Raw genomic sequence first — 17,633 nt, forward strand, 5'->3', positions numbered from 1 at the left:
AAGCACATAAACGCAATCCTACACCTAGCTCTTTACAAACCCTTGAGGCAGTTAAAAATTCAACTTAATCTAATCCTCACCACAGATAGAGAAATTTCTCCACTAGTCAGGGGCAAAATTTTATTACCAGTCCAACAAAATCGGCTCCAGACTAGCAGCAAAACTAAGTCCCAGGTCCCGAACCCTGGTTCTTCCTAAAATTAAAACTACCACGGGGGACCTGACGCAAAACCCAAACTGTATTATGGATACTTTCCAAGCATATTACTCCAAATTCTATCGGAACCATAAATCACCATCAGCTAACGAACAAAATTCCTTTCTTCACGATCTAATACTCTCCAAATTATCAGATGAGCATAGGGACATCATGGATGGTCCGTTCACCATGGATGAAGTTCTAGGGGTAATAAAATCTTTGAGACTTGATTCGGCACCGGGCCCAGATGGCTTCTCCAGCGGCTATTATAAAAAATTTGGGACCACGTTGGCCCCCTACCTCACACGTTTTTTTAGCTCTCTGAAGGGAGGTAACCCGATAGATGGAGACTTGAATAAACCCTTTATCTCGGTCATCCCTAAACCCGGGAAAGATGGAAGTGATGTGGACCATTACCGCCCCATCTCTCTCAATAATGATATCAAGATCATGACTAAAATCTTAGCAAATAGAATGTCGGAGTTTATAGCAAAATATATACATAAGGATCAAGCAGGTTTTATTCCAGGGAGACAAGGTCCGGACCAGGTCAGAAGGGCCATAAATATCATCTCACTACTGTAATCCAATTGGGATGGAGGGACCCCACAAGAAGGTTTCCTAGCATCTATAGACCTTCAGAAAGCTTTTGACACGGTATCTTGGTCTTATCTATTTGATGTTTTAGGTAAATGGGGTTTTGGCCCCAACTTTTTAGGCATTATACAATCGCTTTATTCCTCCCCAAGCGCACAAATACGCCTCATGGGACACTACTCTGAAGGATTTAGTATACATAGAGGTACAAGACAGGGTTGCCCACTGTCTCCGCTCTTATTCGCGATTGCTATTGAATCACTGGCTATAGCCATTAGATCAAATCCAAATATTAAAGGAGTTCTATGCGGATCCCAGGAACATAAGTGTGCTCTGTTTACAGATGACATGCTCCTCTTTGTTACATCCCCATTAATATCCACACCTAATTTATTAAGTACGCTCACGGACTTTGGTGCCCTCTCAGGTCTCAAGGTTAACCTCCCTGGTGGTATGATTCAGTCTGGAATAAGGTGCTGAAAGCGGTACAATTATTTTGCATGGAAATCTGGCGTTTTATTTTGTAGTGCTGTAATTCTTAGGAATAACGCTCTTAAATCTGTTCAAACCAGAGTCTAGCAGACATCCCGGGTATGATAAAGTTTATAATATAGAATAATAAAAAATATTCAATAATTTAATCAAATCCTAAAACACTGAAAAAGGGACAGTTTTTGGTTGCTATGGACAATCTCCAAATTTCAGGCAGAAAAAAAAAAAAACAGTATTTATAATATAAAAGTGCACGCAGGGCATTGCACAGACCACTAGGGACAAAGGGGGTGTGTATTTTTTAATACAGCACTGTAATCTGTAAGATTACAGTGCTGTGTGTTTTGTGTACTTTTACTTTTTTGAATTTGCCGCCGTTCTCCGCTCCCGTGCGCCGTAACGCCGCAGGGAACGGAGCTCGGCGGCATTCGGCACTGTGAATCGAGCGGAGGACAGCTCGATCACACAGCGCGGCAGACATCGCTGGATCCAGGGGACAAGGTGAGTAACTCTCCCTGTGTCCTCCCCTGCATCGAGCGAAGCGATCCCGAGTCTGGCTCGGGGTTACCGCTCCTGTAATTAAAATCCCAACCCGAGCCAGACTCGGGATTAATCTATCTAAATCTATGGCTCTCAACATTTCAGTCCCAGAACACCAGCTAGACCAACTCAAATATTTTCCCTTCACTTGGGCCACGGATTCTATACTTTACTTGGGAATCACACTTCCAAGTAGGGTAGACAGACTCTTTACTGCAAACTGCCCCCAAATTTTCAAAAAAACTGGTGGAGGACCTAGGGACTTTGTCTAAGTGTGGTCTATCCTGGCTGGGTAGGGTCAATGCGATTAAAATAACTCTGATGCCTCGTATTTTATACCTTTTCCGTTCACTGCCCATCCCTATACCCAAACATTTCCTGAACAAATTCCAATCACGCATTATCCATTTTGTCTGGGGAAAGAAGGGACACAGTTTATCAAAGGAGGTCATTTTTCCTCCCAAAACGCAAGGAGGATTAGGTCTTCCAAATCTATGGTGGTACTACCAGGCAGCTCAATTAGCACAAATTTCCTCTATATACTCTAAGGGACCAAAACCGGACTGGATATCCATGGAGAGTCAGGCAGTACCACTCCACACAATAGATTTTCTGATATGGTGCCCCCGGAAACAGAGACCCCCAATATTGGCACGACACTTTCTCACTCAATGGTACTTTGCGACACACTCCATAAACAGAATTTGTTGGTTTCTTCCCTGAGACCATTGGCCCATATCTTTCATAATCCAGACTTTGTTCCAGGATTGAACACAACAGCTTTCCAGTGGTGGTTAAAATAGGGGAATGTTTAGAATAGGAAATTTCTTAACAGCATTGGGCCCTCTCACGCTGAATGTATTGGAAATGCCAAATTCTGAGAATTCTAGATTTAACCAAATTAAGACATTTTTAAACACTTTATGGACAGATAAATCCATTCCCCCAAAACCAACAGCTTATGAACAGTGGTGTGGTACACTCGCGGATCAGAGGGGTGGTATCTCGCTGATCTACGCCTTATTGGCGAGTAAACACAGCTTGCCTCCATATGCTCAGGCATGGGAGACTGATTTGGGTTTGTCTTGGGAGCTGAATAAATGGAACAGTCTCTTCCAGAAATCTTATAATGCCCCGTACACACGACCGGACTTTTCAACATCAAAAGTCTGACGGAATGATTCCGGCAGACTATTCGATCGTGTGTGGGCGGCAACGGACTTTTGATTCGCAAAAGTCTGACAGACTTTAGAAATGGAACATGCTTCAAAATTTTTCTGCCGGACCCAGAAATCCGCTCGTGTGTGTGCTAGTCTGACTGACTAAAACCGACGCTAGGGCAGCTATTGGCTACTGGCTATGAACTTCCTTATTCTAGTCCAGTCATACGTCATCACGTTCGAATCCGTCGGACTTTGGTGTGATTGTGTGTGGCCAAGTCCGTTCATTCGGAAAGTCCGTCAGAACTCCGTTGAAAGTCTGCCGGACTTAAGTCCTGTCGTGTGTACGCGGCATAAGGGAATACTCAACATAAACCTAATAGAGGCAAATATTAAAGTTTTCACACATTGGTATTATGTCCCCTCCAGGCTTGCTAAGATTTTCCCTGATACCTCACCTCTATGTTTTCGGGATTGTAAGCAGGTGGGTACTATGCAACATATTTGGTGGACTTGCCCACGTATAAGAGGGTTCTGGAACAGATTTTTCCACATGGTACGGAAAGTTACAGGCATTGGAATTCCACAAACTCCTACTATTGGACTACTGAACCTCGGAATAGAAGGTGCTCCCAAACACAATCTTATTTTTTCTATGCTCTTAGGAGCAAAACTTAATGTTGCAAGAGCGTGGAAAACAAACAAGGTTTCTTTGATAGTCGCCAAGCGGAAAATTACTTGGATTATGACCCAAGAACAAATCACTGCAAAATTATTAGACAGGGTGCCCAAGTTTGAAGCGACTTGGGATCCTTGGGCTCGCTATATCAAGGGTCCCCTATATCCGGGCCACTTACTTTAATTTCTCTCAACAATTGATTCAAGTAATTTCCTCCTCCGCTCCTTTTTGATAATCACATCACAGATGCACTTATTCTCCCTTTTCTTTCCTTTTCTATTACTCTCTTCTCTTTTTACTTATTATAAAAACATTATTTTGCATGCCATTTGATCAATAGTCATCTATTATTAACTACATCACTTTGAGTAATGCACCTAGGCAGTCATTACATTTATTTAATTAATTTGGAGAGGCAGGGAGGGGGCGGAGGGCAGAACCGAAATTTCCAGGGGGAGCAGGGGGGACATGTACAGTTCACAGCTAGATCCCAGTTGGGGTGGCTTGCGTGTCTCCCTTGATCCCTCTGGAACAAAATCAGATTTTGATACTCTGCCGACCCCTGCTCAATTTTATTATCCTATAGCAAACAAAGAATTTATTGTCAATAATTTGCTCTGATCAATGGTTTATTACAACCCTTCAGGGCATTAATTAGCATCGATATATGTTATAAATATGTTGTTACATTAACATCGCTGTTATCTTCTTAAATTTTGTTTTTGATAAACCCTACTGAAGGGCTATGTTGGCTCCCGGTTTGGGATATTACTCCATTGTTTTGTTATATTGATGAAAAATTTTCAATAAAAATATTGAACTAGAAAGTATTTCTTCCACCAAAAAAAAAAAAAAAAAAAAATATGGCATTTGAAAGAGTGCGACAAAATATTGTAACAATCGACATTTTATTCTCTAGGTTCTTTGATAGAGAAAAGTCTGTGTGTCTGACATTTGTTGCTTACAAGTTAAAATCTGTATTTTTGCTAGGAATTCAGTTGAAAATAATGATATAGATATATAGGGTTTTTTGGTTCCAACTAATTTTCTAGCAAGAAAATACAGATTAACTTGTAAGCAACACGTGTCAGAAATAGCCTTAGGCATGAAGGGGTCAAATTAAAATAAAAAAAAAAAGAAGAAGGAAGAAGGGTAGGCCAAACTCATCAAGAAGTGCTGGTAAAGCAACAGCATGCATCCCAATTGTGCCTGCCATTAAAGAGGAAGAAAACCCTGATGAGTTTACTTCCTCTTTCATTCCCTGCAAAGGTAAAGCATAATGGACTACTATGCATCGCATAGTAGTCCATTATGTGTCACTTACCTGACACAGGAGCCAGCGATGTCACCGCTGTCCCCTGTAGTCTGGCGCATCCATCTTCTCGTGGGTCCTGCCGCTGTCATTCGGCGAAGCCGTGATGATGTCACTCCCGCGCATTTGCGCGGCATATCGCCGTTGAAGGGTGCCGCGCTCAGTGCGCCTGAGTGCCGCTGTCTATGGCGCATGCGCCGTAGACAGCGGTGCCTGTCTTTCGGCAAATATCTCCTAAACCATGTAGGATTAGGAGATATTTCTTGGACCTACAGGTAAGCCTTAATCTAGGCTTACATGTAGGTCAAAGTGTGTTGTAAGGGTTTACAATCACTTTAAGCAACGTTTATTTTTTTCTATTTTGAATAAAATGGACAATATAATGGTACTTTCATTACCTGAACAACCACTCTATTAACATTTATCTATTGTAATTGCTAGTGAAACAGTAAGGGGGGGAACCACACACTATGATAGCTGGAAGAGTAAAACTTCAAGGGAGACAGAGGACCAGATCCAAAAAGGCAAACATCCCACTGAAGGCCACGTAAATGAGGTGGCGAGTCAGCATAACTCCACCTACTGCTAAATCATCATTTGGGTTAAAGCAGGGTTCCACTTAAAAAATAAATAAAAACTCAGCAGCTACAAATACTGCAGCTGCTGACTTAATAAAATCGGACACTTACCTGTCCCAGGGTCCAGCAATGCGGGGGGAACAAAGCTCCGCTCTTCTCCCCCTTCTCTGTGGTGCCAGCATTGTCACTGTGGGGCGCCCGACCGTAGATTACCGTGACCTTCTGAAGCTCCATACCGCTCCGGTCCTGTAAACCCTGCTGCAGCCTTCAGGACACCCACCCAAGTCCTGCGCTGCCATCAATCGCAGGGCGAGCATACCGGTACAATCCCATGTGTCATCAAGCACTGCTAGGAGGGACCTCTCACCAGCTGAAGTCCGCCGGCAGCCCGCTCAGCTACGCCAAAATGGAGACCGCAGCTCCGCGAGGGAGAGAGACAAGGATGCAGCAGCAGGGGACTCCATAGCAGAACAAGACACTGCTCCTCTGACTCCACAGTGCATCTTCAACACTTGATGGCACCGTCCCCCCACATCCAAGGAATCACTAATAGGGAGGACAATAGATGGGCTACCCCTGACACCCTTGACGGATCCCCTGGCTGGCCTAAACACATGCGACAGCGAGTCCTACACCATATCTCGTCTCCACCGACTTTCCCTCCATGATGCCAGCCTTCTCTCAGATGCTGTTTAGAGGATTAGCACAGAACGCTGCCCAAATCACCTCCATTCATGCGGACCTGCAGCAGCTAGGCATGAGGATTGAAGCCAATGGAAAAAAATTAATAAAAAAAGGAAAAGAAAAGAAAAGAAAAGGAGGGCGATCAATCCATGACCAGATCAATCAAAACTTTGCAAGGATCCAAGATGTCCAGGCCTAACTAGATGACCTGAAAAATAAATCCAGATGCTATAACTTCAGGATCAAAGGACTCCCAGAAAAAAAATCCAGCCAGCAGTTTGGGCCCTCAAAGGCCTCATTCCAGATCACCGCCTGGAATTCAACAGGGCTCAGAGCTCCGCAACCCCCCACCCCCTCAGATGGCCTTCCCAGGGACATTATAGTGAAGCCTAATTTTTATTCTACTAAAAGTAGTAATGGTCTAGAGCTGCTGATACCCTTTCACCATTCAGGGCCATGCAATACATACAGATCTTTGCTGACCCATCGCCCTATACGGTTCAGAAAAAGAGCACTCAAAACCTGTCTGGCAGCAACATTCCAAGAGGTCCAAGTACCCTCATCTTATCCATGAAAGGATCTCACTCCTCCATGGTTATGGGCACCTGCCTTGGGGGGGGCTTATAACTATTTGACATTTTTGTTTTCCCATCTCACAGATTTTAGGACATTGACTCAAGCATGAGGTCTTCCAACGATCACACTGCTTTGAGTGTCTGTAAGCTACAGAGATGAATGGGATTGATGCCTGGCTGCACTGTCAAGAGAAGTCTCCTGATCGGGTAAGTGATGTCACTGAGACACTCTTCCCCCCTGGTCCATGGCTAACACAAAACCCCCTAAATCTACTCTAAAAATTGTTTCTCATAACGTACAGGGACTGAACTCGCCGATCCAACGTCAGAAACTATTCCAAATTTATCACATGTGCTCAGATCTTTTACTCATAAGAAACACTTCCCCCGCAATACTAAGCCCAGCTATTTGCACCAATGCTACCCCCAATTCTTGCTAGCGAATGCAGCCAACAACGAAATAAATAAAAAAATTCCCCTAGGCCACTACATACTGGCATCAGGCACTATAGATGGCGAAACCTACACTTTTATCTTACTACACTCCCAACAAGGGCCAAGCAAAAATTTTTTGAATCCCTATTATGCACCCTGTGACAAAACTTCCAGGGCACCACATTTTGGGGGGGGGACGACATTGCCTTTGACCTTTCACTAGACAAAAAACGGCAAAAAGGGGCTGCCAGATCTTAACACCACACTAGACAGTGCAAAAAAAGTATTTAAATCAGCCACCAATTGTGCAAGTTCTCCCACGTAAAAAGATGAGAGGGGCCTGTGATTGTCATCATAGGTATACCTCAACTATGAGAGACAAAATGTAGAAACCAATCCGGAAAATCACATTATCTGATTTTTGAAAGAATTTGCAAATCATGGTGGAAAATAAGTATTTGGTCACCTACAAACAAGCAAGATGTCTGGCTCTCATAGACCTGTATCTTCTTTAAGAGGCTCCTCTGTCCTCCACTCATTACCTGTATTAATGGCACCTTGTTATCGGTATAAAAGACACCTGTCCACAACCTCAAACAGTCACATTCCAAACTCCACTATGGTGAAGACCAAAGGGCTATGGAAGGACACCAGAAACAAAATTGTAGACCTGAACCAGGCTGGGAAGACTGAATCTGCAATAGGCAAGCAGCTTGGTGTGAAGAAATCAACTGTGGGAGCAATAATTAGAAAATGGAAGACATACAAGACCACTAATCTCCCTCCATCTGGGGCTCCACACAAGATCTCCCCCCATGGGGTCAATATGATCACAAGAACAGTGAGCAAAAATCCCAGAACCACACGGGGGACCTAGTGAATGACCTGCAGAGAGCTGGGACCAAAGTAACAAAGGCTCCCATCAGTAACACTACGCCGACAGGGACTCAGATCCTGCAGTGCCAGACGTGTCCCCCTGCTTAAGCCAGTACGTGTCCAGGCCTGTGAGGTTTGCTAGAGAGCATTTGAATGATCCAGAAGAGGATTGCGAGAATGTCATATGGTCAGATGAAACCAAAGTAGAAATGTTTGGTAGAAACACAAATCGTCATGTTTGGAGGAGAGAGAATGCCGAGTTGCAACCAAAGAACACCATACCTACTGTGAAGCATGGGGGTGGCAACTTCATGCTTTGGGGCTGTTTCTCTGCAAAGGGAACAGGGCAACTGATCCGTGTACATGAAATGAATGGGGCCATGCATCCTGAGATTTTGAGTGCATTTCAAAGTCCCGGAGTGGCCTTGCCAGTCTCCAGATCTCAACCCCATAGAAAACCTTTGGCGGGAGTTGAAAGTCTGTGTTGCCCAGCAACAGCCCCAAAACATCACTGCTCTAGAGGAGATCTGCATGGAGGAATGGGCCAACATAACAGCAACAGTGTGCGACAACCTTATGAAGACTTGTAGAAAACGTTTGAGCTCTGTCATTGCAATGGACATAAAATATTGAGATGAACTTTTGATAGACAAAATATTTTCCACCATAATTTGCAAATAAATTCTTAAAAAAAACAAAAAAACAGACAATGCGATTGTCTGGATTTGTTTCCACATTTTGACTCTCATAGTTGAGGTATACCTATGATGACAATTACAGGCCCCTCATCTTTTCAAGTGGGGGAACTTGCACAATTGGTGGCTGACTAAATACTTTTTCTCCCCATTGTATTACAGTCGGCAGGACTGATCGATATCTGGAGAGAACTAAACCCCCACACAAGGGACTGTACACACTTTTCAGCGGCACACAGTGGCAGGATACACCACATTTGTCTGCAATCCGCATCCATCTAGTTGGCCTTAACCTCCAAAATTACAGATTACCCCCCTCCCCCGTCAGATCACCATTATGACATTAGTTCCCCATCAGTCATCAGGGGCAGAAAGCCTGTTTAAATGGAAACTCAATGAAGCCTTGCTAAGCGACCCAATACATTGTACGATCTTAGAAAAGACTTTGAAAGGACCACTTTCTTTAAAAAAAAAAAAAAAAAAAAAAAAAAAAAAACACCACAACAATGACTGTCAGCCCCACAACTCTATGGGCTACTCACAAAGCAGTCATGAGAGGCAAACTTATTCAGCTTTCCTCCAAGCTAAAGAGGCACACAGAGGAATTCTACTTTCTAGCCAAGGCCCACAAACTAAACCACATCATTTTAATCTTAGCACAGCTAGCTATAACTCGAACTATCCTTAAAGAGGAGAGCCGGTTAAAAAAAAAAAAATTAAAAAAAAAAAATTTTTAAAGTCAGCAGCTGCAAACACTGTAGCTGCTGACTTAATAAGCCAACTTACCTGTCCAGGGCTCTCTGGTCCCGGCGCCGCCTTGCGGCTTCACTGCCCGTTTCCTACTGCGCATGCGCGAGTCGTGCAGCGCTTTGTGAATGGGACGCGCTGTGTTCTGGGACACACAGTTCCCAGAACACAGCGTGACCCATTACCCAGAAGACGCCTGCACGGAGGAGAGAAGAAAGAAGATCTCCGCGGAGGAAGAGGCAGATTAGGATAATGTGCTTAGCAACAGGCATTTCTTGTAAGAAAAAAAAATCTAAATTTTTTAAAATTTTTTAATGTATTTTTTTTTTCAGGGTGGCCCTCCACTTTAAATCTAATCCTCACCACAGATGCAGAGAAATGCCTCAGATGGCCGGGAGCTAGATTCTAATCCCACAGAGATGTAATCGGCTCCAAACCTGCCACGAAACGGAGCCCCCGACAACGAACCTTAGCCTTCCTCGAAAATTCAAACCCCAACTGCAACTTAACCGAGTGAAAATGGAAGCCTTCCTAAAGTCTTACTCAACTCTTTATGAAGCGGCTCCCCCATTCTCTTCTAATATCTAGAACGCTTTCATTACTGACCTTCCTATCTCTAGGATAGCTCAAGGCTACAGAGACCTTGAATGCCTCTTCTCCTCTGAGGAGGTCTTGGAAACAATTAAGTCCCTAAAAACAGGATCCTCCACCGGCTACTACAAGAAGCTTGGCGCATGTATTGCACCCTATTTAACATGGTTCTTCAACTCTCAGGGATGGAGCCCCGAGATAGAGACCTCAACGCCATGTATATTTCTGCTTAGGGCTGCACCTAACGATTATTTTCATCATTAATTAGTAGGCCGATCATCATTTAGATTAATCGGTTAACCTAAAAAAAAAAAAAAAAAAAGTGCAGCGTATAATTTAGTTAATATGTAAAGTTTAAAAAAAAAGGCAATTTATTCTTAAATATATCTCTATGCAGTGGTAAATATAAATAACCAACTATATGGTTAGAGAGCACAATCTCTAATCCACTCTGAGGACAGACAGAAGAGATATACTGTATATACTATTAGAGGTTGAATCCAGTAAATATCACTCAGATTTTTATTTTATTTTTTATAAAAAAAGTTAGACGGTTTTGCAGATTTTCAAACAGAACTAATATATTATATGCTGACCATACAAAAACAATGTTTTCCTTCCTAAAATAAAAAAAAATTAACGTTAGTTAGATTTTTCAAATTAGGGGGGTCAAATCGATGTTCATTTTCAACCACAGTGACAGAAAAATGTACAAATAGAAAACTGCTTGGCCAAAGGAATTTTCAAACCGTGTATGTGGTTTTCGTTCAGAAATTACACTGATTTTAAAACAGAATGTTAAAAGCAAGTGAAACTTTCAAACATTCTTTCATTCAGCAAACGTACAAAGATTTTCATATGAATATTCTCGTCTGAAAATTGATATGTGTGGCCAGCATAAGGCTTGGTACACACCTATGTAGTTTGCTTTTGATCTGTTTCTACACTGCTTTTTGCTGTGCATTAAGAACAGTATACAGTGCCCCAATAGCAAGGTAAAGAAAACTTCTGCCTTTACAACCACATGTCCCATGCCTCACACATTCACAAGTTCTCAGGCACTTACTGACATGTATGGACAGTGTACCGAGTTGTATGTGAGCTGCACTATTTCCTGATATATAAATAATGCATTCAGTATGCCGGCCAACTAATCGGCTGGCTGATTAATCGACTATGAAAATAGTAATCGATTCATTTCATAATCGATTAGTTATTTCAGCCCCATTTCTGTTATCTCCAAACCAAAGTTGGTCATTACCATCCGATTTCAATTACCAATAGTCCTAGCAACCAGACTAATGAGCTTCATAGCAACATACATCCACAAGGACCAGGTGGGCTTCATCCCAGGGAGACAAGGACCAGATCAGGAGAGCAGTTGACATTATCTCATTGCTTAACTCCCAATGGGAGGTGGTCCTCCCAAAAAAAATAAAAAAAGTTTCCTCCTCTTGATAGATTTACAAAAGGTGTTAGACTGTCTCGTGGACATATACATCTTTGATATCTTGGAGAGGTGGGGATTTGGCCCCAACTTCTTTGGTATTATCCACTCTCTTTATTCACCACCCAGTGCCCAAGTGCGTCTACTAGGCAGATACTCAACCCTTTGCCATCAGGAAAGGGACCAGACTAACGCTGATATCAAAAGGAGTGTTCTGTGGTGCGCAGGAGCACAAATGCACGGTGTTTGCAGACGATCTGCTTCTATTTCTTATTTCCCTCTTAACGTCATCCCCTAATGTCTACAAACTGCTTCCGGAGTTTGGATTGATATTGGGTTTGAAAGTTAATGTAACCAAATCAGTAGCCTTGAATGTTTAGTCTCCCCAGAACTGGTCACACAACTGCAACATAATTTTGCTTTTACCTGGGCCTCTGACTTACCATATCTGGATATCAGGCTCACTCATATGAGCAGGCTCTTCCAGCGCAATTACCCCCCTATGTTCCGTAAATGTAGCAAGGACTTAGCGGGGTGGTCAAAGTGTGGTCTAGCCTGGCTGGGTAGAATGCAGTCAAAATGTCGCTTCTCCTGCACATGTTTTATCTATTCAGGTCCCTCCCGATACCCATTAGGAAGAGTCTCCTGCTCGGATTTCAAATCGCAAATACTGCGTTTCATATGGGGGAGTGAGAAGGAGTTATAGGTGTGCTAAAGAGGTACCGGGTGAAACAGGGGGGCTTGGGCCTCCCTAACCTATGGTGGTATTATCAGGCAACCCAACTAACCGAAATCTCAATAATATACTCCAGGAGACTTTAACCAGATTGGGTATCCATGGAAAAATACAAGCAGTAACCTTGAACACTGGATTACCTCCTGTGGAGTAACTCGAAATCTAGACCACCCATTATGTCCTCTACTCTCGCTCATTCAGTAACACTTTGTGACACTACACAAAACTACCCCCTCTGATCTCTTCCGCGCGTCCTTTGTCACACATCTTCTACAACAACCCTTGCTTTCCCCTGGCATGAATATCCAAGCGTTCCGCTGGTGGGTAAACAAAGGCATGTTTCCCACTGGACACTTCTTTATGGTGACAGGACCTATCACATGGGGAAACTGCACAAATAAACTAGAAATGCCCGACAGATACTTAGAGTGTAGGAAGTGCCTGATTTGGGAGAGTCAATCTGGTCTGCCAAGACCGAGCCTCCTAAAGCCACCACCTACGAACAATGGTGCGCCAACATCATGGACCAGAAGGGGGAAAGGGGGTGTGTCATTGATCTATTCCTCCTTGGCATAGAAGGACAATATTCCATCATACACCCAGGCCTGGGAGACCGACATAGGCACTCGTGGGACCAAAATGTATGGTCTCAAGTCTTCTAACATTCTTATAAAAGGTATTTTTTAATGTCTCCAATTGAAGCAAATGTTAAGCTGTTAAGTCTTAGCCAAATTGTCAAGGATCTACCCAGAGGCCTCTAGCCTGTGTTTTAGAGAATGCAATCTGGAAGGCACAATGTTTCATATCTGGTGGACTTGCCCCCAAATAAGGTCATACTGGAACAAGGTCTTTTAAATGCTGAGGAAAGTGACAGGCATTACAATGCATCAGGTCCCCACCATAGCCCTCCTGAACTACAAATTCCCACAGGCATCCAAACAAATGCAAGCACTGGCTTTTTTCATTCTCCGGGGAGCCAAGATTATGCTCGCAGGGGTCTGGAGAGAGAAAAAAAAAAAAAAAAAAAAAAAAAAAAAAAAACCCACATACACAGCTCTTTTAGGGCGGCCAAGAGGAAAAAATCCTGGATCATGTCGCAAAAATATTTAGTGGCAAAACTCCAAGACAGAATGGAAAAGTTTAAAACTATTTGGGAACCTTGAGCATCTTTCAACAGTATCTCCCTCTGCCCATGCCCCACAATTAGTGGCCTAGACACCCCTGGAACACGAAACGCTTCTTACTTTCTCTCCTTCCGTTCTCTCTAGGAGAATCCCTGGATTTTTGGTTTATCTTCCTCTCTTACCCATTTACTGGAGAGTTTACCCCTTGGAGGGGGGGGGGGGGGGGGGGGGGTCTCTTCTGCCCCTCATGGGAAGCAGAAAACTCACTAAGTTGACTAGTTTGTGAAGGTTTATGAAAAGCTATAGTTTCTGATTGAAGCCCCTAGACCGCATGCCACTGCGAAGGCCCTGTACTAAACAACGGACCACCACAGGGTGTGAGTCGAGAGGGCGGGGCGCGATAGGGGGAATGTGAGGGGCAGGGCACACTCAGATCCCACAGTGGTGTTGTGCCAACACTCGCTTGGGGTTGTAGGGATATACCCAAGGATACAGAACTACCCCCCCCCCCCCCCCCACTCAAACCAACAGTTTTTTTGTATTGTTCCATGTTATCTTTTATATTATAGATGGGTGACAATGTCAACTGTTTCATTTTTTCCATGTCTGTTTCCTCAAAGATCAAAGGCCATGTAGGCATTTTGGAAAGCTTGTTTTCATATGTTATTACGCCTTCTTTAAAATCCAATAAACATATTGAAAAGATAAAAAATAAAAACCCACTTCAACAACTTAAAATAAAATAAAATAAGCGGTAGGTAAAGACAAGTGCCATGGATCAGCTCACACTAAACCTGAATTAGAAAAGGGATGAAACTCTGGTCACCTGGTAAATTACTTTATTTGTTGAACTTTTTTTTTTTTATACATGCTTATGCTGCCCTGTTAGTTGAAGCTATAGAAAATTTGTTTAAATAAGGTTTTTTTTTTTAATCGAAATCCACCTACGAATGGGACATGACACATGAGAACTGCATTTCATACTTGGCATGATCAGAATGCTTTCCTGATCTTCTAAAGAGTGCCCCTCTATCTAGAGGCAGAGCCTATTGGTGCCAAATGAACAACATTTCAAGATGTGTGTGATCATTTTCAGAAAGGATTACTAATTTTCAAAATGTCTACAAGCATAATGTATATCTGGGGCATCAGCTCACCATATACATAATCTAACACTATGTAATAAATGAGTGTCCAATCTGCAGCCTTCCAGCTGTTGCAGAACTACAGGTTCCATCATGCCCATGCCTTTGGGAGTCATGCTTGCAACGGTCTGCCTTGCAAAAGTATGAGGACCTACCTAAACTATCCAATCAATTTGTATACAATCAGGCAGGCCCTAGATAGCTGTGGGTAGTTTTAAAGAAGATTGTAAAACCAGACTAAAATGTGTGTGGCTAGCTTTGCGAAGTTTAGCTACTACCACTGGAAAATGATAGATATAGCTAGATATCCTGCATCTTGTGTCCTTTGTAAAAGAGCAGTGCAACATTTTGCAGAAACACTGACCTGGGAACAAAAGGATATCGATCTAATCGGCGTGGAACAAAACATGAATCAGAGTATCAGCTATGCAGAAGATCCTGGAAGGCAGTGTTTTTCTTTTGTTTGAATAATATACAGAATGGGATTTACAATGAATACCCGTATAACATCTGTGCTGTGAAACCTATGTTCACCCATTGTATAATTTGTCATATAGGGCTCAAAGATTTGAGAAAAAAAAAAGCAAAAAAAAAATAAACCCAGTATTCAAACTGAAAGATTGAACCATTTCAAGCAATCCAATAATATTTCTAATTCATGTAATGCCTTGGTGTAGTGCATCTCCAATCTGGCAAGCTAAAATGTGTCTCATCGCTGCACTAGCTTGGATAACTGCCATACATGCTGTCTGGTACCAACCACCTGGGTGCAATGCAGATTCCGTCTCCAAATGACATCGCTGGTTGCTATGGAAATAGGTGAGGTAACACTTTCCAGCTGAACTGTGTGAGGGCAGAGAAGGACATAGTTTTGCATACAAGTCATCTGTGTAGACAACTTTCAGCATTGAAAACTCATTGTCGCCTGGAAGTTTGTGTGTGTGTGTACGCATTTAATTCCTTTCATGAATGGGGGGGGGGGGGGGGGGGGAGAACACTGATTGATAATCCTCAGCAGAAAAATAGCAAAGGATAGAACATATGAAAAAAAAAACACACCAAATTATATTGAATGAAAGGAGTATGCAAGTGACTTGTACTGTCTATGTTCTCTATGCATTCTCACAAACCAACCTCATTTGTGCTTTAATTATGTAAAAGGAATAACTACCCGCAAAGAGATGCCATAAAATGTAGACAAATCTGTTGACACAAGTGATAAACTATGATACAACTAAAGAGCCCATGGCACTAGGCAAGGACATCAAATCATCCCATTTAAATGTGGAGCCCAGCAGGAAAAATGAAGAGCATTACCTATGAGTTATACTAAAAAAGAGGCCATGGCACTACGCAAGAAGTGATGATGGCCATCCTACATGAAGTCATCCCTGTTTAAATGTAGAGCCAATCAGAAGTGGGGAAAAAAAAAAAGTCTGAAATGCACCTGCAAGCAAGTTTTCCCAGCCATCCATTTAAACAATTGCCTCTTTTCTGATTCCCCTCCCTCCTCCAGACAGTCCAGCCTCTTCTCTGCAATATGACAAATGCAGAATCTTCTGGAAGGGCTGGTACTGCCTCCCACCATTGCTTTGTCTGGGGGGGGTGGGGGTGTAAGAAAAGATGCGATTGCCTGATATTTCTTCCCCTTTCTGAATGGAAGGAACAGAGAAAAGGAAGATCAGGGCTAAAGATTGGCAGACAGTGGGCTGGCTCTTTAAATGAAGGCGAAGGTAGTAGGGTGTGATCAGTGGCAGCAGCTGATTGCTGGGATAGACAGACAGACACGGTGAGCCTGGGGATGGGGCTGTCAGTGACAGTAGAGGTATGACAGCGCAGCCTGATCCCAGCACATGAGGCTCCTCCACCTAGTGCCATAGAGCAGATATCTGCAGTGTACTCTCACCTCCCCCCACCCATGAGGCCACATGCACCCTGTGAAGAGGGGAGCCCCGGGAAGAGGGGAGCACTGGCCGTCAGAGGCGGAGGACTCTCCTCCATGTCCCCGGTACGGAGTGCAGTATGAAGCACACTTACCGCCTTCATAGCAGCGGCCATGTCGTCGTATCTCTCGGCTTGTTCGGCCAGTCGGGCTTTCTGCACCAGCTGCTCGCGGTCCACCATCTTGTAGCTCGGAGAGGCGAGTGCTGGCACTGAGGAGAAGGTGTCGGGGGGAGAGAGAGAGCTACGCCCTGTTGTATAGCTGAGCGCTGCCTGTCTATCCCTGTGTCAGTCAGCTTTCTGCTCCTGCGGCTGAATAACGGTCTCTGCTCTAGCCGGTGACTCCCTGCTGTCTGCGCGTGCCTCCGGGGACCGCCCACCCTACTCGCGCCTCCTATCGTGTGTGGAACCGCCCGGTAGCGTCATCACTCCCCCTCCCTCTTCCTATCTCCGTCTCCCACCCGTCCCCCTCCTGCGCTGATGTCACCAGCCGTAAAAGGCCAGCCGGCGGCTCCCAGCCTTGTGAGAGGCGCACACGGGTTGTTGGGCGGCGGCTAGAGGCGGGATCCTTACTGCAGCCGTGTGCTGGGTGTACCAAGATGGCCGTGACAGAACGTCAATCCCGTTACAAATTCTGACGGGATGCCTAATCTGACGATACAGCGGCCGAGATGCTTATAGTTGTACCCCATTGCAGTGTGGGAATGGTAGTCTTTCCGGACCTGCGGCGTCAACGTCTGTAGAGGGAAACGCCTTGCTGGAAAGACTACAAGTCCCAGCAAAGGACGGCTGTGCCCTCTGTCCTCATCATGTAGCACCATGTTACCTCATATGGAGGAGTGTGCATGGAGCGGGCTCTCTACAATAGTAAGTTCTCCTCAGAGGTCCGCACTCCTGTATTGTGGAGGAAGGATACAGAACCAATGTACATGGAATGTTGTCTGTCCCATACACATGACACGAATCATCCCTGGAGAGCCTCCTCGCAGAGTGGCTGCCTTCTGGAATTGTGTGCTTCTAAATTCAAAACGTTTATTTTACCTCAATCCATTCTCTACATTAAAGTAGAGCTCCACCCAA

At 43.9% G+C, this 17,633-nt stretch overlaps 1 protein-coding gene across 1 annotated transcript in view; it reads right to left on the bottom strand.

Annotated features, from left to right (window-relative positions):
* Window positions 1-16,929, bottom strand: part of LOC143958909 (14-3-3 protein gamma-A) — a 59,788-nt gene extending 42,859 nt beyond the window's left edge. The window contains exon 1 of the mRNA XM_077467892.1: window positions 16,650-16,929. Within this exon, the coding sequence (XP_077324018.1) occupies window positions 16,650-16,736 (87 nt within the window). The 5' untranslated portion in view covers window positions 16,737-16,929. The remainder of the gene's footprint in view (window positions 1-16,649) is intronic.
* Between the last annotated feature and the right edge of the window lie 704 nt (window positions 16,930-17,633).

The sequence above is a fragment of the Lithobates pipiens genome, unplaced genomic scaffold (assembly GCF_037356315.1).
Source record: "Lithobates pipiens isolate NorthernLeopardFrog02 unplaced genomic scaffold, aLitPip1_a1.2 Scaffold_64, whole genome shotgun sequence".
NCBI classification, from domain to species: Eukaryota; Metazoa; Chordata; class Amphibia; order Anura; family Ranidae; genus Lithobates; species Lithobates pipiens.